We start from the raw sequence: 23993 nt of genomic DNA on the forward strand, positions 1-23993 counted from the left end.
TCTTTTGTGTTTGTACTGGAGATGGGGTTTTGCCATGTTGGCCAGGCTGGTCTCAAACTTCTGACCTCAGGCGGTCCACCCAAGTCATCCTCCCAAAGTGCTGAGATTATAGGTGTGAGCCACTGAGCCTGGCCAACTTTTTTTTTTTTTTTAAATATATATTTTATTGCATTTTAGGTTTTGGGGTACATGTGAAGAGCATGCAAGATTGTTGCATAGGTACACACATGGCAGTGTGCTTTGCTGCCTGTAAAGTTTATACTAAACTATATTCCAAAATGGTCATATCACCTTACACGGTATACCAGCGACATATGAAAGTCACACTTGCTGCACGTCCTCGTTTGAGGGATTTTTCCCTATTGATTCTGTACCCTGCCACCTTGCCAAGCATGCTTATTCATCCCAGCCCCCCTGCCCCCGCTGGCCCTTCGTGGTAGATGCTGCAGAATTTTCTACCTAGATGATCTTGCCTTTTATGAACAAATACCATTTCACTTCTCCCCACTCCCCACCATCCCCCCACCCGCAATTGGGACCCTTTTATTTCTTTTTCGGGACGCGTTGTCCTGGCTGGAACCTGATGGCGATGCTGGATGGAGGTGGAGCGTGAAAACCATGGTTCCTGATTTCAGGGAAAGCTTCATCCTTCACAGTTAGATGTGATGTTGGCTTCAAGATTTTTTGGTAGATGTCTGTATTAATCAGGGTTCTCGGGCCGGGCGTGGTGGCTCATACCTATAATCCAAGCACTTTGGAGGCCAAGGCGGGCAGATCACCTGAGGTCGGAAGTTCAAGACCAGCCTGAACAACATGGTGAAACCCCGTCTTAAAACAAAAAAAATCAGGGTTCTCTAGAGGGACAGAACTAATAGGATGGAGTTTCTTAAGGAATATTAGTGAACACGATCACAAGGTCCCACCATAGGCCACCTGCAAGCTGAGGAGCAAGGAAGCTGGTCTGAGTCCCAGAGCTGAAGAACTTGGAGCCTGATGTTTGGGGAACGTGCAGCCTGGGAGACAGACAGAGGCTGGGAGGCTAAGCCAGTGTAGCCTTCTCGAATTTTTCTACCTGCTTTTAATTCTGGCCATGCTGGCAGCTGGTGAGATGGTGCCCACCCAGCTGGAGGGCGGGTCTGCCTCTCTCAGTCCACTGACTCAAGTGGTCATCTCCTTTGGCAGCACCCTCACAGACACACCCAGGATCAATACTTTGCATCCTTCAATCCAGTCAGGTTGACACCCGGGATTAACCATCACGGCGCCTTTTACCATGCTGAGGAACTTCTTTTCTATACGTGGTTTGTTGAGAGTTGATTTTTAAAATTGGGCATGAATTTTGGGTTTTGTCAAACCCTTTGTGTCAACTGAGACCACGTTGCTTTTCTGTCTGTTAATATGGGAAGGTGCGGCCCGGCGCAGCGGCTCACACCTGTAATCCCAGAACTTTGGGAGGCTGAGGAGGGTGGATCACTTGAGATCAGGAGTTTGAAACCAGCCTGGCCAACGTGGTGAAACCCCGTCTCTACTAAAACACAAAAATTAGCCCGGCATGGTGGTGGGCACCTGTAATCCCAGCTACTCAGGAGGCTGAGGCAGAGGAATCACTTGAACCAGGAAGGCGGAGATGGCAGTGAGGTTGCAGCTGAGATCGTGCCACTGCACTCCAGCCTGGGTGACAGAATGAGACTTTGTCTCAAAAAAAAAAAAAAAAAAATACGGTAAGGTGCATTGATTGATTTTCAAATGTTAAAACTGAGATGGAACAGGGATCTCTCTTAGGGGCCTGTGGGTGCCCCCAAGCATGGAAATACAGGGAAGTCTTGAGTGCCTTCAGGAGAAATTCCGGGCCCTCGCCAGCCCTGAGAAGTAAATGAGCAGCTACAACAGAAGCTGGGGATGCTGGGGACGCTGATTCCCAGCAGAACCCAGATCGCATCTTCCTAGTGGCTTCTGAAAAGCCGGAGTGGCCTCCTCCACCAAACAGATCTGCCAGCCCACAGGCCTCGGAGGTGGGGAGCCAGGGACTGAGCTCTGCCCGCTGCTCTTGCGTTTCTTCCTGAGGGGCCTAGAGGGAGTTCACACCCACGAACTAGAGTTCACATTCTTCTCTGCTGACCCCAACTTTTCAAACAAAGTTACTCTTCCTTAATTGCAAATCAGAAAGTCTTTTTTATTTTTTTGAGATGGGGTCTCATTCTGACTCCCAGGCTGGAGTACATTGGCACGATCTCAGCTCACTGCAACCTGTGCCTCCCAGGTTCAAGCAATTCTTCTGCCTCAGCCTCTCGAGTAGCTGGTACCACGGGTGTGAGCCACCACGCCTGGGTAATTTTTGTATTTTTAGTAGAGACAGGGTTTCACCATATTGACCAGGTTGGTCTCGAACTCCTGACCTCGTGATCTGCCTGCCTTGGCCTCTCAAAGTGCTGAGATTACAGGCGTGAGTCACTGCATCTGGCTAGTTTTTGTATTTTTTTTTTTTTTTTTTTTTTTTTTGAGACAAGGTTTCGCTCTTGTTACCCAGGCTGGAGTGCAATGGCGCGATCTCGGCTCACCGCAACCTCCGCCTCCTGGGTTCAGGCAATTCTCCTGCCTCAGCCTCCTGAGTAGCTGGGATTACAGGCACGCGCCACCATGCCCAGCTAATTTTTTGTATTTTTAGTAGAGACGGGGTTTCACCATGTTGACCAGGATGGTCTCGATCTCTTGACCTCGTGATCCACCCGCCTCGGCCTCCCAAAGTGCTGGGATTACAGGTGTGAGCCACCGCGCCCGGCCCTAGTTTTTGTATTTTTAATAGAGATGGGGTTTCACCATGTTGGTCAGGCTGGTGTCGAACTCCTGACCTCAAGTGATGCGCGCCTTGGCCTCCCAGACTGCTGAGATTACAGGCATGAGCCGCCATGCCCCGCCCCAGAAAATCTTCGAATCTACCTGTGACCTGGAAGACCTCCCACCCCTTCAAGATATCCCGCCCTTTTAGGCCAAAACCGACGTGTAACCTCCATGTTTTGATTTACAATTTTGCCTGTGAATTCCATTTTCCTGAAATTCATCCCTGCCTTTAAAAACCCTTGCATGCGGCCGGGCGCGGTGGCTCAAGCCTGTAATCCCAGCACTTTGGGAGTCCGAGGCGGGTGGATCACGAGGTCGAGAGATCGAGACCATCCTGGTCAACATGGTGAAACCCTGTCTCTACTAAAAATACAAAAAATTAGCTGGGCATGGTGGCGCGTGCCTGTAATCCCAGCTACTCGGGAGGCTGAGGCAGGAGAATTGCCTGAACCCAGGAGGCGGAGGTTGCGGTGAGCCGAGATCGCGCCATTGCACTCCAGCCTGGGTAACAAGAGCGAAACTCCGCCTCAAAACAAACAAACAAACAAACAAAAAACGCTTGCATGCAAGCCATCCGAGAGGTCACCACTTAAGTAGGAGCTGCCCCGTCCTTGCTTGGCCAAGCCTGCGAGGACGCGTCCTCCTGTCACCTGCTGCAGCCCTCGGCGTGGACACTGGCCTCACTGTGCTAGGTCAGTTCGTTGACAAGTCAGCTTTGCATCTCTGCATGAACCTCTCTTGATCATGACATAGTATTTTTTATATTATTGAATTTGATGAATTAAAATAAAAAATGTGTTGCATCTATGCTCATGGCATTGTTGAGTAGGTTTCTTTTCTTGTAATTCTGGTTTTGGTAGTAGAGTAATGCTGGCCTTATATAATGAGTTGGGTTATATTCCTTTCTCTCTACTTTTCTGGTACTGTTTGTGTAGAAATAATATTACTTCCTCCTTAAATATTTGGTAGAATTTCTCAGTGAAGCCATCTGGGCCCAGTGTTTTCCTTGTGGGAATGTTTTAACTAAAACTTCGAATTTCTTAATAGATATAGGGCTATTCAGGTTATCTATTTCTTCTTGAGTGAGCTTTGGTAGCTATCAGTGGATGTGTCCATTTGTTCTAAGTTGTGAAATTCATTGATGTAAAGTCACTTGTATTTTCTTATTTTCTTTTTTTTGGGAATGTAGGTACAAGGTTACTTGTATTTTCTATCATTCTCTTTTTATTTTTTGAGATGGAGTTTTGCATTCTTTATTTATTTATATTTTTTGAGACTGAGTTTTGCTCTTGTTGCCCAGGCTGGAGTGCAATGGTACAGTCTCGGCTCACTGCAACCTTTGCCTCCCAGATTCAAGCGATTCTCTTGCCTCAGCCTCCCAAGTAGCTGAGATTACAGGCATGAGCCAACACGCCCAGCTAATTTTTGTATTTTTAGTAGAGATTGGGTTTCACCGTGTTGGCCAGGCTGGTTTGGAACTCCTGGCCTCAAGTGATCCACCTGCCTCCGCCTCCCAAAGTGCTGGGATTACAGGCGTGATCCCACCATGCCCCGCCACTCTGTTTTTTATGTAATTGATTTCTGCTGCATTTTTTACTGGCGCCCTTCTGCTGACTTCACGTTTCCTTTGCTCAGGTGTCTCTCATTTCTTTGGAGCTGAGCTGGTTGATGTGAGCCTGACTTTAGTGTATGTATTCGGTGTCATTGGTTTCTAAGTACTGCTTCAATGGCATCCCACTGTTTTGGTTGTGAAGCTTTTCATTTCATTCTGTGCAATACATATACGTATGCTTTACACGGAGTCTCTCTCTGTTACCCAGGTTGGAGTGCAACCTGGCTAATTTTCGTATTTTTAGTAGAGACGGGGTTTTTCCATGTTGGTTAGGCAGGTCTCGAACTCCTGAACTCAGGTGATCTGCCCACTTCTGCCTCCCAAAGTGTTGAGATTACAGACATGAGCCACTGTGCCTGGCCTGTTCAACATAATTTTAAATTTTCCTTTTGTTTCTTCTTCAATACATGGGAAATTAAGGGGGATTATTTAGTTTCCAAATACTTGGGGATTTTCCAAATATCTTTCTGTTGTTAATTTCTTTTTGTTTTTCTTTTCTTTTCTTTTCTTTTTGAGACGGAGTCTTGTTCTGTCACCCAGACTGGAGTGTAGTAGCATGATCTAGGCTCACTGCAACCTCCACCTCCCAGTTTCAAGAGATTCTCCAGCCTCAGCTTCCTAAGTAGCTAGGACGACAGGCATGTGCCAGCACGCCCGGCTAATTTTTGTATTTTTAGTAGAGATGGGGTTTCACCACATTGGTCAGGCTGGTCTTGAACTCCTGACCTCATGATCTGCCTGCCTCAGCCTCCCAAAGTGCTGAGATTACAGGTGTGAGCCACCATGCCTGGCTGTTGATTTCTAATATAGTTCCACTGTGGTCAGAGAATGTGCTTTGAGTGACTTGAATCCTTTTAAATATATTGTAACTTTTGGCCAGGTGTGGTGGGCCATGCTAGTCATTCTGGCTACTGGGGAGGCTGAGGTAGGAGACTTCCTTGAACCTGGGAGATGGAGATTGCAGAGAGCTGAGATCGTGCCACTGGACTCCAGCCTGGGTGACAGAGCAAGACTCTGTCTCCAAAATACATAAATAAATAAAATAAATAAATAAATATATATATATATATATAGTAATTTTTGGCCTAGAAAATGGTGGACTGTCCTCTAAAAATCAGTTTGTTCATAGTGTTGCTCAAGTTGTCTATATCCTAATGTTTTTTTGTCCACCTGCTGAGCTGGGAGAGGAATGTCTGACATCTTAGAGTGTAATTGTGGATTTTACCAAATTCCTTCAGTTCTATCAGTGCTTGCTTCCTGGATTTTTATTATCTGTTGTTAAGTGCATATACTTTTAGGGTTTTTATGTCTTTTGGATAATTTTATAAAATTTTTTTTTTTTTTTTTTTTTTTTTTTTTTTTTTTGAGACAGTCTTACTCTGTCACTAGGGTGGACTGCAGTGGCGCGATCTCGGCTCACCGCAACCTCTGGCTCCCCAGTTAAAGCGATTCTCCTGCCTCAGCCTCCTGAGTAGCTGGGATTACAGGCATGCACCACCACTCCCGGCTAATTTTTGTATTTTTAGTAGAGACGGGGTTTCACCATGTTGGCCAGGATGGTTTCGATCTCCTGACCTCGTGATCCCCCTGCCTTGGCTTCCCAAAGTACTGGGATTACAGGCGTGAGTCACTGCACCTGGCCAGGATTTTGCCAATTTATCATGAAACGATCTTACTTATCTCCGGTTATATTCTTAGTTCTGAAATACACTTTGGCTGATAGTAACATAGTCACTCCAGATTTCTTCTTCCTTTTTACTTTTTTTTTTTTTTGAGATGGAATCTTGCTCTGTCACTCAGGCTGGAGTGCAGTGTTATGAACTCGGCTCACTGCAACCTCCACCTCCTGGGTTCAAGCAGTTCTCCTGTTCAGCCTCCTGAGTAGCTGGGATCACAGATGCCCACCTCTACACCTGGCTAGTTTTTGTATTTTTATTAGAGATGGGATTTTGCCATGTTGGCCAGGCTGGTCTCGAACTCCTGACCTCAATTGATCTGCCTGCCTTGCCCTCTCAAAGTGCTGGGATTACAGGTGTGAGCCACCACGCCGGCCCCCTTCATCTTTCTTTTTGTTAGAGACAAGGTCTCAGGAGGCTGCCCACTCTGGACATGAACTCCTGGGCTTAAGTGATGGTTCCCTCTCAGCTTCCCAAGTAGCTGGGTGTACAGGGGCATCCCACTGTGCCAGGCCGGATTTCCTTTGAGTAGCCTCAGTGTGGTACATCTTTCCCTATCCTTTTAACATAATTGTGTCTTTATATTTGATGTGTGTTTCTCCTAGGCGGCACATAGATGGGTATGGCTTTTTTTTGCCCAATCCGACAACCTTTGCCTTTTAGGTGGGATGTTTAGAATATTTACATTTAATGTGATTATTAATATGATGGGGTTTAGATCTGCCCTCTTACTATTTGTCTTTGACTCGTCTCATTTTTATTTCTCCCTCTTTCTCTCTTTTTTTTTTTTTTTGAGACAGAGTCTTGCTCTGTTGCCAGGTGCCAGGCTGGAGTGCAGTGGTGCGATTTCGGCTCACTGCAACCTCCACCTCCCGGGTTCAAGCAATTCTCCTGCCTCAGCCTCCCGAGTAGCTGGGACTATAGGCGCATGCCACCAGGCCCAGCTAATTTTTGTATTTTTAGTAGAGATGAAGTTTCACCATATTGGCCAGGATGGTCTCAATCTCTTGACCTCATGATCCGCCTGCCTCAGCCTTCCAAAGTGCTGGGATTACAGGCGTGAGCCACCAAACCCAGCCCATGCCTGGTATTTTTTTTTTACTGGATATTCAACATTTCATAGTCTACCTTGTTCGGAGCAAGATATTTTTGTATACCTATAAATATCTTTGCATTTGTTTCTGGGATGTGATTAAGTTACTTGGAAACTGTGTGGTCCTTTTTTCTTTCTTTTTCTTTTTTTTGAGACAGGGTCTCACTTTGCCGCCCAGGCTGGAGTGCTGTGGTATGATCTTGGCTCACTGCTGTCTTGACCCCCCTGGGCTCAAGTGATCCTCCTACTCAGCCTACCAAGTAGCTGGGACCACAGGCACCACTACCACATCCGGTGACTTTTGGGATTTTTGTGGAGATGGAGTTTCGCCATGTTGCCCAGGCTACTACTCTCAAACTCCTGGGCTCAAGTGATCTGCCTGCCTCAGCCTCCCAAAGTGCTGGTTTGCAGGTGTGAGCCCCCACATCTGGCTGTGGGTCTTGTTATCGAGTGGGGTTCAGTGGAAACTGAACTGTACTTAGTGTTGTGATGATTCTTCCTTACTACCCTGACGATGCTCCCGCCCCTGCTCTCGCTCTGGCTGCTGGACACAGGCATGACTCCCATCCCTGCGTGGGCTCTCAGCCTGAGTGGTCTCACATCCTGAGTGGATCTTTCCCTGGTGGTGAGTGTTTTCTTCCTACTCCACACTGATCTGTGCTTAGCCGAGCCTCAAGGAGGCCCCGCTGTGGGTGTCTGGCTTCTCTGTGCAGCCCCCCTCTCTAGCACCCTGGAGCACCTGTGAACTCCAGCCACCTGCCTGGCCACCTCTTTCTTCCCAGGTGAGGGAGACGGCCGGTGGCTGCCTGGTTCCCTTTCTCTTCACTGTGCCTGGGCGGTGGGCGGGACAGTCCTGGCTGCCAGGCGGGTTCCCCTCTCTCCAGCACCATGTCCGCGGTTGCATGAGCCCAGAGCCTTGCGGGCCGTTTTCACATAGATTTGTCTGTTTTTTTGGTTGTTGCAGCTGAGAGTGCCTAAGTCCGACCCGTTACTTCATCGCAATTCTCTGCCAAGCCCCCGCCCTCCACCCGTCCCCGTCGGCCCTACACCTGCTGCCGAGACGCCGCCCCTTCGAGGCCGGGCCTGCCTCTGCCACCCTGGGGCAGGTGCTGTCGCGGCCGGCGAGGGCCCGTGGGGCTCACCTGGGCTGGGCAGGTGGCGACAAGAGCCTGTCTCCCCGCGTCGCCTCCCGAGGAGACCCCAGGGTGGCCGATCGCCCCGAGTTTCAGCTTTAAGGGCAGGACCCTGCTCCGCGCCACCTGACCCGAAGGGCCGTGGGAGCCGGGGAGGGCCCCGTCCGTGTTCCGGGGGTGGGCGAGGGGCGGGGGGCTTCCGGGGCGGGTCCCGGGCCAGCCGCGGGCTGGGACGTGGCGGGCGGGTAGGGAAGGGAAGGGAAGGGAAGGGAAGGGAAAGGGAGGGGAGGGGAGGGAAGGGGAGGGAAGGGGAGGGAAAGGGAGGGGAGGAGAGGGAAGGGGAGGGGAGGGGAGGGGAGGAAAGGGGAAGGGAGGGGAGGGGAGGGGAGGGGAGGGGAGGGGAGGGGAGGGGAGGGGAGGGGAGGGGAGGGCAGGGCAGGGAAAACGCCTCGGGAGCCGCCGCGCCGCCACCGCCAGAGGGCAGCGCGTGCCCGCGCGGGAGGACCCCGGCCCCGCCCCTCCTCGCCCACGCCCCGCCCCTCCTCACCCACGCCCCGCCCCTCCTCACCCACGCCCCGCCCCTCCTCACCCACGCCCCGCCCCGCCATGCCCCGCCCCTCCTCGCCAGGCCCCGCCCCGCCCAGACCCTCTTCTCCGCCCCCGGCCCCGCCCCCGGCCGCCCCCCGGCCCAGGTCCCTCCCACTGCCCGCCTGATCCCGGTGCAGGCACCTGCCCGCTCGCTGCTTCTGCTCCGCAGGTTTGCAGCCACCTTTCCGCACACCTGTCCTCTTTTCACGCACCTGTCTACTCGCCAGCCGTCCGCGAAGTTCAGCGCCGCCCTCCCACGAGCGTGGAACCGCCCCGCCCACCTGTCCGTGACCGCGGCGCCGGCCAGGAGGGCGGCAGGTGGGCCCTGGCGCTCCCTGCTCCTTGTGGACAGGGCCGCGGCGGAGGCGCAGGACGTTGTGCCGCCGGGCGGACCACGCAGCGGTCCCCGGACCCTTCCCCGGGGCAGAGCTGCAGCTGCGCCACCGAGGGCAGGACGGGTGGGCCGGGTGCACCTCCATCCGCCCTCGCGACTCTCACGCTGGCCCAGAGACAGGATTTGGGTTGGAGAACGCTGGGCTGGGAACCAGCGGCTTGGGATGGCCGGGTTGTTTGGGCCTTGAGGAGTCCCAGACCCTGACAGCTGGCGCCCCCCACGCCCCGCCCAGCTCTCCTCGGCCCGGGGACACCGGCTGCGAGGCCTCTCCAGTTTCAGTCTTCCCTGGGAGGGCTTCCCGGAAGAGAGGGCTTCTGACCCCAGAAAGAGGCTGCTCTGGGGATGGAGAAGGTGCTGGGTGCTAACCCTCGCGGAGTTGGGGGTGTGAGACGGGAGGTGGGCAGGCCTTGGGGCTTGTGTCGAGAGGACTCCGAGACGCGGCAGGATGCGGGGGGCCACGAGGCGGCTGGAGGGCGGCCTGGGAGCCCTGCGTGCTGGCCCTGAGCCTGGGCGGCGGGCGAGGCGCGTGGAGGAAGAGGCGCGAAGAGCGGGGCGCACGGGTGGGTCACCTGTCTTCTCCGCGCCAACGTCTCTTCCTCTGTTCCTGGGGCCGCCTGCCTGGGAGCGGGAATTAAATCGGACGCTAGCGTCCGTTACGAGGAGGAATGCCCTTGTCACTCCAGTCCCTAGCAGGTGAGAGGCGGCAGGCCTCAAGTGGGAACGTACCTACGGCCGAGGGCACCGGGGAACCCGAGCCATACCCCCCGCCCCGGTCAGGACCTCTGCCTGCATCGCCGAGGCGGTCTCCACCATCCTGGCCCAGGCAGCTTCGCTGGGCGAGGCCAGGCTTCTCCCTTCTTCTCCCGGAGACCCCCCCCCGGGGCGCGGACCTGGACGCCTTGAAGCGTCTGGAGCCGTCCGGTTCGCCTCCTTGTGAGCAGGCAGAGAGCTGTCCAGGCCGGGAACGGGGCTGCGCAGAGGCCAGGCGGCCGCGCGCCCGGCCAGAGCCTGCCCTGGGGGTCGCGGGGATGCCCCGGGAGGTGGGCACCCAGACCCGGGCGCGCACGGGCGCAGGTGTGGGGAGGGCACTTCGGCTCCCGGGCGGTCCTAGGGGCCTGCGGGACCCAAGGCCGCGCGGACGGGGCCGGGGGCGCGGCGAGGCCGGGCGGGGGCGGGGCCGCGCCGGGGGAAGCCGCCCGCCCGCGGGGCCGCCTGCACCGCGAGGGTTAAGGCCCGGAGCCCGGCGGGGCGGGGGCGGAGCGCGCGCGCGGATTGGGGAAAAGTTTGGCGGCGGGGCGGGGCGCGGGGCGGGCCGACGCGCGCGGATTGGCCGGAAGTTGTGCCGGGGGCGGGGCGCGCGGCGGGCTCGGCGCTCGCTCCGGGAGAGTTGACAAAGCCCCGCAGGGAAGGACGCCTCGCGGCGCGGCGCCCCGGGCCCTCGCCCCGCCGCCCCGGGACCCCGGCCCCGGCACACCGGCCCGCGGACTCGTCCCCCGCCGCCCGCCCGGCCTGAGGCCCCGCGCCCTGAGCGCCCGAGCCCGGACCCCGACCCGGCCGGAGCCGCCCTCGCCCAGGTAGCGCCGCCCCGCCCCGAGGCCGGGCCCGGGGGCGCTGGGCGGTGGGATGCGGCGTCCGGGGCGGCGATGATCGCGGAGCGCACGCTGCGGGCCCGGCCGTGACCCCGCTGCCCGCCCGCCGAGGTGAGCCCCCCGCGCGCGTCCGCGACCCCAGGTGGGCAAACCGGGGAGGGTCGGGGGTCCGGGGCGGGGGCGGGGCGGGTCCCGAGCCCCCGCTGCGCGGCCGCTGGGCACGGGTCACGCGCGCCGCCGCCGCCGCCGCCGCTCCCGCAGGCCCCCGGCCTGCCCCGCCCCCGCCCCCGCGCCCCACGTCCCACGTGGGTCCCCCAGCGCAAATTTGTCCGCTAATGGCGCAGGAGATTATCTGCGGGGCGCTGGGTGTTGTGTGTCCTGCGGGCAGGGCCAGAGTTACAAGTGCCAGGAATCCAGACGGTGTTTGGAGCGGGAGGGAGGCGGGGGAGCCCGGTAATTAGTGTAAACCCTTTGTCTGCCTTTGATACCCACAGCTTCTCCCCGCAGCGGCTTCCTCCGCCTGGAGCGCGGGCGGGGAGGGCCTGTGGCGGGGGCAGACCCCTGATCCCCACGGCCCGGGACTGGGGTGGTGGCGGCTCTGGGGCCCCGGGCCCGGGCCGGAGAGCAGTATCCTCCAGTTCCGCGCCTGGGTGACTGAGCCCCCAATGCCCCCCAGGTCCGGACAGGCCGAGATGACGCCGAGCCCCGCGTTGCTGCTCCTGCTGCCGCCGCTGCTGCTGGGGGCCCTCCCGCTGGCCGCCGCCGCCCGAGGTGAGTTCTGGCGCCCGGCCCGGCCAGCCTGGCCTCCGCCAGCGCCGCCCCCTTCCCGCCCGGCCCTGAACCCTGCCACAGTGCCCGCCTGGCACGCGCCGTGCCGCGCCCCTGCCGCCCCGCTCACCAAGCCCCTGTTCCTCCAGGGCCCCCTCACCCATAGGCTGCCCACAGCACCCACCCGCGCTCCCGCAGCTGGCTGGAGGGTCCCTCTCACTCTCTCACTCATGCTTGCTGGCCAGATGGGCTCTAGCCCTGGCCCACCAGGACACGCTCCTAGTCTTGCAAACACTTTCACATTCATACCTGCAGTCCAGGGCAGATGGTCACCTGTGGATTCTTGGGAAGTGGGCTGTTTGTGGCCACAGTGGACCCAATTAGGACTCTGGGAGCCTGCAGAGACCCCCACAGAGGCCAGGATGGGCTTTGGGAGATATTGGTGACATACTTGGTTTGGTGTCCGGGACTGAAACTGACATGCAGACCCCCAGTTTCCCGGTTCCCTAGTCCCCCAGCCAACCTAGCTGTGTTCCCTGGGCCTGACCATCCCAGGCAGGTGGTACAGGGTGGAGGCCGTATGGACAAGTCCCCGGAGCGGTACACACCCCAGGACTGTGTGCCTGTGGGCACCCGCTGCACCATGGCCCGGTGTGTTCTCACGCCTCTGACCTCCAGGTGGGCAGCCATGCCCCAGGACCCAGCCCCGGCAAGGGCATCTGGACTTGATAGGTGATGTGTGCCTGCAGACTCCTGCCCGCCATGTTCCAGGATCTGGGCACAGCGCTGGCTGCCCCCATGACTAGGCGGGACCTGTGGCCAGGCCGGCCCTTCGGGTGTATTGACCACTCAGGATTGTCCGCGCTGTGTCCACCAGTCCTCTGAGGCTTTGCACCCCTCCCCTGCCGCCCAGCGAGTGCGCCGCATCCAACCTGGCCTTATATGGGCACGTTCGGGTGTTGGGTGGCGGGCGGCGGCCCAGGTGGGCCTTATGCCACAGCCCCCCCCACCGCCTGCCCACACGGGCCTGGCTGAGCGGCTGTTCTGAGGGCCCAGCGACGTCCTGGGCTGTGTGGGCACTCCAGCCATGCTGGGCAAGCCCCCACCACAGCCAGCGGCCTGGACTTGCATTCTCTTTGATCTGTTTGGCCTCCCCATCCCTGCACCTGCCTGTCCTCTGGCCACTCAGCCAGGGAGGCTCTGGAGGCCTCTGCCCCTGACTGGGGCTGAGGCTGACTGGTGGATGGCAGTGGTCAGCAATGGCAGTGGTCAGCAGAGCCTGCCTCTTGGTGGAGATGCCCCAGCAGCCACCCTCTCCGCCTTCGTCGTCCTCAGCCTCGGCCTTGGGGCCGAGGATATCCAGCCCCGACTTTGCGTGGCAAAGGCCCTGGCGGCGCTGGGGAGCTGCAGTTGAGCTGCTTTCCAGGGGCAGGGGCCTCTGTGGTTTGGGTGGAGGTGTGGAGGACGTTCTTCCGGACTGTGCTGACTTTTCCCCAGCCCAGCCTGGGCTCCACGCAAGGGCCTCCACGTGTGTCCCTCCCACTCTGAACAGGCCCAGTGTGCGCCTCCGTTAGGCCAAGGACCAGCACGCAGAGGGCCTGGGAGATTTTTGAAAGACCTTTTCCGCTGTGTCGTAAGTTCTGGAATCTGCACATCGCTAGACTCAGATCATATTTAAAAAGTTCCTCTTTTCCCAAAGTTTCACAATCTTGGTGGATTTGTCTTAGACTGCTTTTCTTTTTCCAACTTGAAAAAAGATAGGAATTGGCTTTCTCCATTTCCATTTGATTTCTCCCAGTGGGAACCTGCAAGGTTCTGGCTAAAACGCCTTTCACAAATAACTCTGAAGGAAGTCGTTTCAGGGCTTTCTGAGAAGTGCCACCTTTGAACTTTTGCAAGTATGGCCTTGGGGACCAGCTCTAAGCAGCCTGCCTGGAAGGCCACTCCCCTGCCCTCTGCACCCAGCCAGCTGCTGTGGGCAAGCAGAGCCCTGACCCAGGTGGGCAGGGTGCCTGTCGAGGGTGCCCATGCCTGGGGGGTGGCATGGTCAGGGTCGGCTCCCTGTGGGGGCAGGAGTCGGAGGGGCGTGTGACTCAGGGAAGGGAGAGCTGTGGGTGCACAGTGCTGACCTTGGCCCCCAGCCAGGGCTCAGAGCCCTCCTCCCTTACCCCAGGCCCCTGCGGGCAGTGGCTGGCTAGTGTGCACCGGGCTGAGGTGGACGTGTGGGAGCTGGGCCCAGCAACTGCAAGGTGGGAAATCGGGCCAGCCGCCCCGTTTCCATCTCGGGGCCCCACTCCTGGAAGGGAAAATAAATCACTGTCCCCTTGGGGGGAGGGAGGGAGCCGTGAACAAAGTCGCCTTTGGCTGGGCCTGGAAACACCGACCGCAGACTCCTTTATCCATTGTGCGGGAATCAATGGGCCTCCGGGCTCCCTTTCAGCCGCAGGCCCCGCGCCGGCCCCGGGCCCGTCGAGGGGAAATGTTGGTTTTTCCCCAGCCGCGGCCTCCAGCCCCTGGCTTGCCCAGCCTGGCTCAGGAACCACGGCCGTGCTGGGAGAGGGCCGTGCCGGGAGAGGCGGGCTGTGCCCGCAGGCTGGATCCCCGGCTGCGGCACGCGGGCCTCTGCAGCCCAGGCCTGCTGCTTGGTCCAAGGTGGCCTCCTTTGCCCCATCTGGGCCTTCGCCGGTGACTCCAGGCCTGGTATGTCCAGGCGACAGCCTCAGCGGGCGGTCAGCACAGGAGGGAGAGGTGTGCCCGCGCCTCACAGGTCCCCTCCAGGGCTGCACCCCATGCTTGCCTGCCACTCTCCCTGGCAGCCATCGCTGGAGCTGCTGGTCAAGCCCCAGGGTACCTGGCCTGGCTGCCCTCTGCAGGCGGCTCCAAGGTGGGCCACAGCCCCAGGGCCCACAGTCCAGGATGGCCAGGGTAGGGTGAAGCAGGGGATGGGAGAGGAGGGGCCACAGGCCAGAGAAGGCCTAGCAGGAGAGGTGGGCACCAGTCTCCTTGAAGCTGGTTGGCATGGGTGGGGGTCTCCCTTCAGGACATTGTCCCTTGAGGTGGAGGGCAGGGGGGCTCCCATCTTGGCAGAAAGCCCAGCCACTTTTCTTCTTGCCTGGTGCTGGTAAGGGGCTGAGGAGTGAATATTGGCCATGCAGTGACCAGGGAGGAGGGAGCTGGGCTGCCGTGCTGCTGCGCGGTGTGGGGCCCACTGGGCATGGTAGCACTCTCTGGGCTTCTATGACTGTGAGCCCCAGGGCAGCCTCATGTCTCCCTGGAGAGCTCAGGTTCCTTCTCCGGGCCTACTGGCCAGTGGCTTCTGGCCTGCCCTCTGCACACCTGGTAAACTTCCTGCCCTATTTCCAGTGGAGACTGCAGAACTTGGTCTGGAGCGCAGCACCACGCCCTTGACGCAGGCGTCACTGTCGCCGAGGGCTGGGCGGCTGTGCCTGTGGCCTGCAGGCACTTGGGGAGCTGCAGCTGAAGGCCCAGTGCCCTCCTTGAGTCCCCAGCCCTGTCCTTGAGAAGTCTGCCATGTGAGTGCGAGTGAGGGCCTCTGGCCTGGTGGTAGTGCCTGGCACGCCTGTGCTGCTTGGTCATTGGGGCAGCCCCACCTGGGGGCCGAGAACCCCTTGGCAGGGGTCAGGGTATCAGCTAACCCCGATCTCTCGCCTCTGGGGTTCTGGGCTCAGGAAACGTTCTTGTTGACACTTCTGAAGTGGGAAAGGCTTGCCAAGGTCAGCAGGCAGAGCTCCTTGTGGGATGTGGAGATGGAGGCCCCAAGTTCTGGACAGGGGAGGCCTGGGGGCTGCAGCCAGACAGGCTGGGGTCTTGAGGTGGCGGTGGGGGCCGCATGAAGCCAGGGGGGGCCAGGGAGGTCTGGACTGGGGTGGGTATGGAGGGGAACTTGCCTGGTGAGGTCTGGACTGGGAAGGGTCTGGAGGGGTCCTGGCCTGCTTTAACACTGTGTGAGGTTCTCTGCAGGGCATGGCACCGTCTGGTGATGCTCTGGTGCCCGCTGTGTGCCCTGGGGTGTCGAGGAGCGGGGAGCAGTGTCCTGGGGCCGGGGTTGCAGAAGGTTCCCCGTGAAGGCTTCCAGAGGAGGCCCCCCAGCCTGCTGCCCTGCTGGGTGCCCAGGGCTGAGCAACACTGCAGCCAGCTTGCCAGGCCACAGCCTATGGGGCACCCACCTATGCACGGGCCCCCAGTTCCCCTGCACATCCTGTGGGCCTCCTGGCTAGCCGGTGACTGTGCCCTGGGTCTGTGCATGTGTGTGCACATGTGTGCCTGAGCATCCCAGGGCTGGGGCAGGGCCTGGCCCTGGTACCTGCTGAGTAGCAGGCCGTGTGGTGGTCACCTGTGCTCTGGGTCCTGGGTGTGGCCACTCTTGTTCTCGGCTTCCTGGGAGGGGACCCAGCCCTGGCACTGACTCTAGGGTTTCCTACTCATTCCTGCCCTGGGTGCCCCTGGGGGCCTGGCACAGCCACACAGCGGCCATCTGTGGGAGGGACACTGTGTCTCCTCTTGGTAATCCGGGGGGCTTGTCAGCCACAGAAGGCTCAGCACCTGGGTTGGCTCTGCACCCCCTAGGGCCCTGGCTCCGGGTGTCCTGATTCCCCTCCCTGCCTTTCTGGTCAAGGTGAGCCCCTTTCCCCAGGCCAAGATGCTTCTTCAGGGGAAGGGGGGGGTCTGGCCACCCCCACCCCTTGGCCAGGTGCTTGAGCTGAAATTCCTCCAGCTGGAAACTCGTGGGGCTGTACAGGGCCCCCGGTTCCCAGGAAGCCTCGCCCTACTCTGGCCCGGTTCAGCTGCCAGGCCACCCTTTGTCCAGCCCCTCCATTCCAGGGGCCCAGGGTTGGCCAGTCAGGGCTGGGGTTGAGGGGCCCCACAGGACTGGCCCCCAGCAGTCAGCTCCAACTGCCCCTCCCTCCCTGGCACACAGTGGCTTGGTCTGTCCCCATGGACGCCCCACCCCGCCGTGTCGTCAGCCAGCGTCTGCCCTGGCACTGTGGTGCTCCTTCCCCAGGAAGCCCCCGGCAACCGCACTGGGTCAGGAGTCCTGTCCGCCCTGGGCCCGGCCTGGGCTGTAGGGACGTCTTGGTAGTTGCAGGGCGCACTGGAAAGTTGGTCGAGGCCATTTCCAACTGTTTCCTGGTCCTAGTTTGTGCCCCTCCCCCGCCCCAACAGAGGGGCCGTGCTGCTGTGCGTGTGGCCCCACCTGGGCGCACCTCTCCCTGTGCCTGGGGCTGCGTTCTTGGGGGAGCACCCCCTCCCTGCTCCCTGTGGGCACCAGGCCCCATGGGGAGGAGCTGCCATGGCCGCAGCAGGGAAGCCCCGCAGCCAGGGTCTGAGTGCTGTGTCCTCTGTACCTGCTCTGGCTGGCCCCACTGCCATGCTGTTCTCTCTACAAATGCCTCCTAAGTGCCTGCTGTATGACAGGCTTCTTGACACCATGAGCACGGGAGTGAGGCTTGGGTGCAGGTTCAGACCGTGCGGCCAGGGCAGGCCCCTCCAGAAGAGACCATCGGAGCCCCGGAGAAGCTGGAGCGGGGTGCAGATGGGGCAGGTGTGGGGAGCTGATCTGATGGCCTGTGAAGGCTGGGGGAAGGGCAGGCTGCAGGGGGGTCCTGCCTCTGTCCCTCCAGACCGTAGCCTCCTCCCGTCCAACCCAGAGCCTGCTCACCTCCACCCTCCCTGGGCCCTGGGAACGAGAAGCCTGTGTCTGGGGACGGTGTGTGTGTGACAGAGGGTGTGGGCAGGGCGGCCTCTAGCTGCTGCATGGTTGTGGGCTTAGCTGCTGCTGTGGGAAACCCCTGCCCCTCCCCCTCCCCCAAGTGTGTTTTTTACAGCTGGGTGGGGAGAGAGGAAAGAGGGTGGGGGAGGGGTTGGCAGCACCCCCCTCTTGGCCCACAGCCTCTGAGTCTATTCCTCCACAACCAACAGCAGTGAGGTCCTGTCTCAGCCTCAGTTTACCCTCATGTCTGGCTCCCACATGGCCCTTGGTGTCCTGCTGAAGCTGGGGACTCTGGGCTGTGGCTGAGTGTGTGTGTAGGGTGGGGGCTGTGCTGGAGAAGGAGGTGGGGGGTGTCCTGGCAGGTGGACGCCCCTGGGGGCTGCTGTCCAGCCCCAGTGAAGCCCTGGCACTGGCTCCCTGTGTCTCCTCCTCTGCTGCAGGGCAGGGCAGGGCAGGGCAGCTGGTCTCCCCACCAGGTACCTGTGTCCTCGGGTCCTGCCTCAGTTTCCCCATAGGGCATCCATCCAGGTGGCATGGGCTTGCCTGAACACAGAGCCTGGGCCGCTGTCCTGGTGCACTCAATTCCCAGGAATCTGGGGGGACGGGCTTCCTCCTGGCAGGCCCTCCTTCGGGGGTCTTGGGTCTGCCACGGCAGGGGGTCCAGGGAGCCCAGGTGGGGGTGGGGCAGGCCGGGCGAGCAGTAGGGAGGGAGGCTGTTTGCTTTAGGATAAGGCTGGCTCCTCTGGCCTGGCTGCCGCCACCCGTGCCTACAGCATTTGCAGGCCGGCCCTGGGGTGTCCACGCTTCCGGCCGTCCAGGTCGCTTGGCTCTGTACCCCTTTCTTACAGTGACCACGAGCGGGGGTCCTGCCTTCCATCTGTGCATGTCATCTTGTGCCTCCCACCTGCCTGTGGGGACCCCTGCCTCTCCAAGCCTTGCTTGTGTCTGCCTGCAACAGGGTGGGGGCTGGGGCTGCAGGCGGCCCCTCCCCGATGTGCGGCTGGGGCTTCTCAGCCTCTGAGGGGGGCTCCCTCCCGGATGTGGGGGGCAGGGTCAGTGTGCCCCCCCCAGGACTGGGCCAGCCACTGGCTCTCTTGCTCCTGCTGGGCAGCTGTGTGGGTGAATGCTCATGTCGGCACCCCCACTGGGAGGCCCTGTGGGTGGTGGGATTTCAGGCAGCAACAGGTGCTGGTGGGGTCGCCCTAGGGTGGCACTGGGACCTGAGCAGGCTGGGAGCCCGTGCTATGGGACCTACAGCCGCTTCCTCCCCAGAAGAATTTCGCCGGAGCTGCCCCCAGCCCTGAGCAGCTTCCAGGAGAACCACCCTGAGCGGGTGGTCTCATTTCCTTTCTGGGAGCTGCAGGCGGGGAGGGAAGGAGGGGCTGTGGGGCTGGGGCTCAGGGCCGGGGTGGGAGAGTTCTAAGTTGAGGGAGAGATATGGGTTGGAGATGAGACCCCTGTGTGTCTTCTCAGAGAGGCCGGGGTGGGCCGAGACTCCACATTCCCATTCCCAGTGGGCCGGATGACGCTGGTGGGATCAGAACCCAGAGGCTCTGGGCCACACCCCCTGTGCTGTCAGCACCCTTGGGAGGCCTCCAGAGAGGCGATAAGAATTCTCCATGAGGGTCCCTGTCCCCAGACTTGGGGGTCACCGTGGCAGCTGCTGCCCAAGTGTCTGAAGACGCCCGTGGAAGATGCCGCAGGGCCATTGCTAGCTCCGTATTGTAGAAACGCGCAGCCCCAGCCCCGTCGAGATGGCTTGGAGCACTGCTGCCCCTCGGAGTCTCCCAGACAGCACTGGCTGCAGTGCAGGATGGGCACCATCCCCCACGGGCTGGCAAGGGTGCCCTGGGAACCACAGGTGCCTGCGGCCCCTCTCAGATGTAGAGAGCAGCGGGTGGGCAGTGGTGAGGGACGGTGGGAGCCACGGTGGCCACCGTAGGGCTACTTGGCATTGGAAGCAGCACGTGGGGTGTTGGGGAACGCACAGCCCTCCTCTCCCAGGAGCTCCGTCCAGGTGCAGGCCTGCGGTGGGCACCCGAGTTTGTGAGGCCTGCAGGGTTGTATTTTAGACCCTCCCTGGCTGGCTAGGCCCTGGGGCTGGTCCCACACACTCAGGGCCCTGGCCCTGGCCTCAGCCCAGAGGCACCCAGGCAGGGGATGGTGGGTTGGAGGCCCAGCCAGGGTGGGAGTGGGTTTCTTTCAGCCGGGAAGGGAGCCATGGTTTAGCCTGGGACTTTGCTTCTCCACGTGGGGTGGGATGGAGCGGGTGGCCATGTGGAGCCCCAGCCTCTGTGCTCCAGTGGGTTTCAGGGCAGGAGTGGGGATGTACTGGCTGCCAGCGGACAGGAGCCAGTAGTGCCCAGGGCCAGCCCCAGCCACTGTCTCTGCAGAGTTTTGCCCGCTGACCCTAGGGCCTTGGGGTCATGCCCCTTCAAGACTAAGGTGTCTGGCAGGGCACAGCCCTTGGGGTGGGCAGACAGACCTGGGCAGATACGGTCCCTGAACTCAGATCGCACGCCGCCAGAGACGTGGGTGCCACACAGACTCTTGTCCACACGCTGCATACCACAGGTGGCTGTCCAGCTCGATGGGGTGCAGTCATGTGGGGTCGCTGCTCTGTGTCCGACCCTGCTGGGCCCTGGGCTGATGGTTGGGCAGCAGTTGGGTGAGGGGCCTGGGGCCTGTGTGGGACCCCCCAAGGCTGCCCTTATCCTTGGGGAGCTGCTGTACCCTCTGATCCCGGGTGGGCGGCTGCTTCCTGTGTGACCCAGAGGAGCCCCTGCCCTCCTGGCCACCAAGTGCAGCAGTTTTGCATCCTCTGGGGACCCTACTCCCCTCGCGCATCTCAAAGCACCAGCTTTTGGGGCTGCGGGGTCACCCCGGCCGTGAGAGGCTGTCAACGTGGTGCTTGGTGGGCCGGTGCTGGGGTTGGGGTTGGGGACGACCCAGGGGACCTCGGGCCTGAGGTCGGCGCTGGGCCGGGGCTCCCCTCTCGGCCCCTCTGCTCCAGACCCCAACCGCCCCTTCGCTGACTGGCCCTGGCACCACCCACAGGCCCCCCCAGGATGGCGGACAAGGTGGTCCCGCAGCAGGTGGCCCGGCTGGGCCGAACCGTGCGGCTGCAGTGCCCGGTGGAGGGGGACCCGCCGCCGCTGACCATGTGGACCAAGGACGGCCGCACCATCCACAGTGGCTGGAGCCGCTTCCGCGTGCTGCCCCAGGGGCTGAAGGTGAAGCAGGTGGAGCAGGAGGACGCCGGCGTGTACGTGTGCAAGGCCACCAACGGCTTCGGCAGCCTGAGCGTCAACTACACGCTCACTGTGCTGGGTCAGTTGGGGCTGTGGTGAGAGGTCACGGGCTGGGTCGGAGTGCGGGGGGAGGAGGGCGGACGGGGGTACGCCTGGGGTCAGAGTCAGCCGGCCCCGGGTGGAAAACCTTCCCTCGGCGCCCTGCCTGGCCGCAGCTGGCCACACCTCTGCCACCACCCCGCTGCTGGGCCCCCTCCCCGTCGGGCTACAGCCCTGGGGCCTTCCTCTGGGCGGTGGAGGGCCAGAGGCCGGGAGCCGTAGTCCCTGGTCCCGCAGAAGGGCTGGGGCGAGGCCTTGGCAGGGTGTGCCCGGCGTCGGCTATGACTTTGAGGCTCAGGTTTCGGAGTTCAGAGGGGCCGCGGGATGCATGGCTTTCTGTTCTCTTCTGTCCCTGGGGCCCGGGCACTGGGCTCGGACAGGTGTCCAGAGACACGCCCTCCATACGTAAGGACCCCGGCACCCCTCCTGCTCTGCTGGGCTCCTGGGTGTGGGGCCCTCGGGTGGGGCTCCGGGGAGCCAGGCTGGCCTGTTTCTGAACACAGGAGCCTGGCCCCAGCCCCGGCTGGGTCTGGGGGTGCGGCCTGAGACAGCCTGGCCCCTGGTCCTGGGCTCAGAGGAGCAGCGGCTGTCACGGGGTGGATGGGGGGACATTCCACAGCACGCCCTACCCCTCAGCATTGTGTGGAATGGGAAAGCCGCGGCTGTCCCCGGCCCCACCCCACGGTCCTTTCAGGGGGGACGATGACCGGGTGGTATGGGAGCCTTGTCTGTTCACCAGCCCTCGGCCCCTTGATGTGGGCTAGGGTTACTGCAGCTGCTGGCCGTGGCCCGGCTCCCTCCTCCCCCGAGGCCTACAGACCCCCCGGAGCCAGGGTGGGGGCCGGCCCTCCAGCCCCAGCCGTGCCCTTCAGGGTCACCTGTACCCAGTGTGGGCCAGCGGCCCTTGCCCAGCTGTCCCTGGGATTCTGGGATGCGGGTGTATGGCGTGGCCCCCTTCCTGGCTTTGTAGGGCTGTCCTGGCTGGGGCTGGGGGCGCCAAGGGCCATGGGGGAGTTGGGGGGCTCCTCAGGGCCTCCCTCACCTGCCCTTTCTGTGTACCTCCATTTCTCTGCAGATGATGCCCGCCCAGGGAAGGAGAGCCTGGGGCCTGACAGCTCCCCTGAGGGCCAAGAGGGCCCCACCAGGCAGCAGTGGGGTGAGCAGGGGCCACCGTCTGCTGGGGGTGGGGGCGTCTGTCCATCCTGGCCGCTTGGATGCTTCCCTGTCCTCTGACCTTGATGCCACCCCACCCCACAGCACGGCCCCGCTTCACGCAGCCCTCCAAGATGCGGCGCCGGGTGATCGCACGGCCTGTGGGCAGCTCTGTGCGGCTCAAGTGCGTGGCCAGCGGGCACCCTCGGCCCGACATCACGTGGATGAAGGATGACCAAGCCTTGACACGTCCAGAGCCGAGGAAGAAGAAGTGGACGCTGAGCCTCAAGAACCTGCGGCCGGAGGACAGCGGCAAATACACCTGCCGTGTGTCAAACCGCGTGGGCGCCATCAACGCCACCTACAAGGTGGATGTGATCCGTGAGTGTGGCCCAGGGCACTGGTGGGGCCTGGGAGGCTGGTGGGCCAGGGGTGTTGGCGGGGCCTGGGGGGCTTGCTGGAAGGGCACTGTGGGGCCCTGGGGACTAGTGGTCAGGGACTGGCGGGGCCTTGGGTCCTGGTGGGCAGGGCCTGGGGGGGCTGGCGGGGCCTGGGGAGCTCTTGGGGTAGAAACCAGTGGCGCCCGGGAGCCTCGCCCACGTGCCACATTCTTGCAGAGCGGACCCGCTCCAAGCCCGTGCTCGCCGGCACACACCCAGTGAACACCACGGTGGACTTTGGGGGGACCACGTCCTTACAGTGCAAGGTGCGCAGTGACGTGAAGCCCGTGATCCAGTGGCTGAAGCGGGTGGAGTACGGCGCCGAGGGCCGCCACAACTCCACCATCGACGTGGGCGGCCAGAAGTTCGTGGTGCTGCCCACGGCTGACGTGTGGTCGAGGCCCGATGGCTCCTACCTCAATAAGCTGCTCATCTCCCGCGCACGCCCAGATGATGCGGGCATGTACATCTGCCTCGGCGCCAACACCATGGGCTACAGCTTCCGCAGCGCCTTCCTCACCGTGCTGCCAGGTGTGTGGCCGCCACACCACGCCAGGACGCAGCCCCACCCCTCAGGCCCAGCTTCCCACCCACTGGGCGGGTGCACCCTCCCTTCCTCCCTCCGTCCCTCCCGGGGCTGTGCAGGCCGGGTCATCTGCCGGCCCAGGGGCACCGTCTCCACAGCCCCCGGGATGGGTCTGGGGCGCTCTCCTGGTCCTTGTGCTGGCGTCCTCCTTCCCATCTCCTTTCCTCTCCCTCTTGCAGACCCAAAACCACCAGGGCCACCCGTGGCCTCCTCGTCCTCGGCCACTAGCCTGCCGTGGCCCGTGGTCATCGGCATCCCGGCTGGCGCTGTCTTCATCCTGGGCACTGTGCTCCTGTGGCTCTGCCAGGCCAAGAAGAAGCCGTGCACGCCTGCTCCTGCGCCTCCCATGCCGGGGCACCGCCCACTGGGGATGACCCGTGACCGTGGTGGGGACAAAGACCTTCCCGTGTTGGCTGCCCTCGGTGCTGGCACTGGTGTGGGGCTGTGTGAGGAGCATGGGTCTCTGGCGGCCCCCCAGCACTTGCTGGGCCCAGGCCCGGTTGCTGGCCCTAAATTGTACCCCAAACTCTACACGGACATCCACACGCACACACATACACACTCACACACACACTCACATGTGGAGGGCAAGGTCCACCAGCACATCCACTATCAGTGCTAGACGGTGCCGCCTCTGCGGTGGGCACATGGTGCCGGCCAGATAGGCAGACTGGGAGGATGGAGGATGGGGTGGCAGACGAAGGGGGACCCACGGTGAGGAGGCACGGCCAGCACCCTGGGGCACCCAGTGGAAAGCATAGCCCCTGGACACACACAGACACAGACAAGCTGCCTGGACATCTATATACACACACGTGCAAACACGGGGACATGCCTGAACCCCATTCAGAAATATGCTGCCCTAACACACATGCTCACATACATGCCCGGACACGCGCACACAGATATGCCTGAACACACAGACATACCTGAACATGTGCACAGCTATTCCTGAACACACACAGACATGCCTGAACATGCACACACAGACATGCCTGGACATGTGCACACAGACATGCCTGAACACGCGCACGCAGATATGC

At 60.8% G+C, this 23993-nt stretch overlaps 1 protein-coding gene across 1 annotated transcript; it reads left to right on the plus strand.

The window, feature by feature from the left end:
* The first annotated feature begins 10704 nt into the window (after positions 1-10704).
* On the plus strand, positions 10705-23666 carry FGFRL1 (fibroblast growth factor receptor like 1). The gene is made up of 7 exons (XM_039468574.2): positions 10705-11034; positions 11600-11694; positions 20480-20752; positions 21848-21928; positions 22030-22305; positions 22542-22895; positions 23130-23666. Exons 2-7 carry the CDS (start codon positions 11616-11618, stop codon positions 23570-23572), a joined length of 1506 nt encoding a protein of 501 aa, XP_039324508.1. The 5' UTR covers positions 10705-11034; positions 11600-11615; the 3' UTR covers positions 23573-23666.
* Positions 23667-23993: the final 327 nt, after the last annotated feature.

This window comes from Saimiri boliviensis, chromosome 3, assembly GCF_048565385.1.
Source record: "Saimiri boliviensis isolate mSaiBol1 chromosome 3, mSaiBol1.pri, whole genome shotgun sequence".
NCBI lineage: Eukaryota > Metazoa > Chordata > Mammalia > Primates > Cebidae > Saimiri > Saimiri boliviensis.

What these genes read in the sequence shown, in the direction of transcription:
- FGFRL1 (XM_039468574.2), top strand. Translation starts at nt 11,616, where the DNA reads ATGACGCCGAGCCCCGCGTTGCTGCTCCTGCTGCCGCCGCTGCTGCTG. An exon ending in CTACACGCTCACTGTGCTGG is followed by an intron (nt 20,753 to 21,847) that starts GTCAGTTGGGGC and finishes ATTTCTCTGCAG; the next exon opens with ATGATGCCCGCCCAGGGAAG. An exon ending in CTACAAGGTGGATGTGATCC is followed by an intron (nt 22,306 to 22,541) that starts GTGAGTGTGGCC and finishes ACATTCTTGCAG; the next exon opens with AGCGGACCCGCTCCAAGCCC.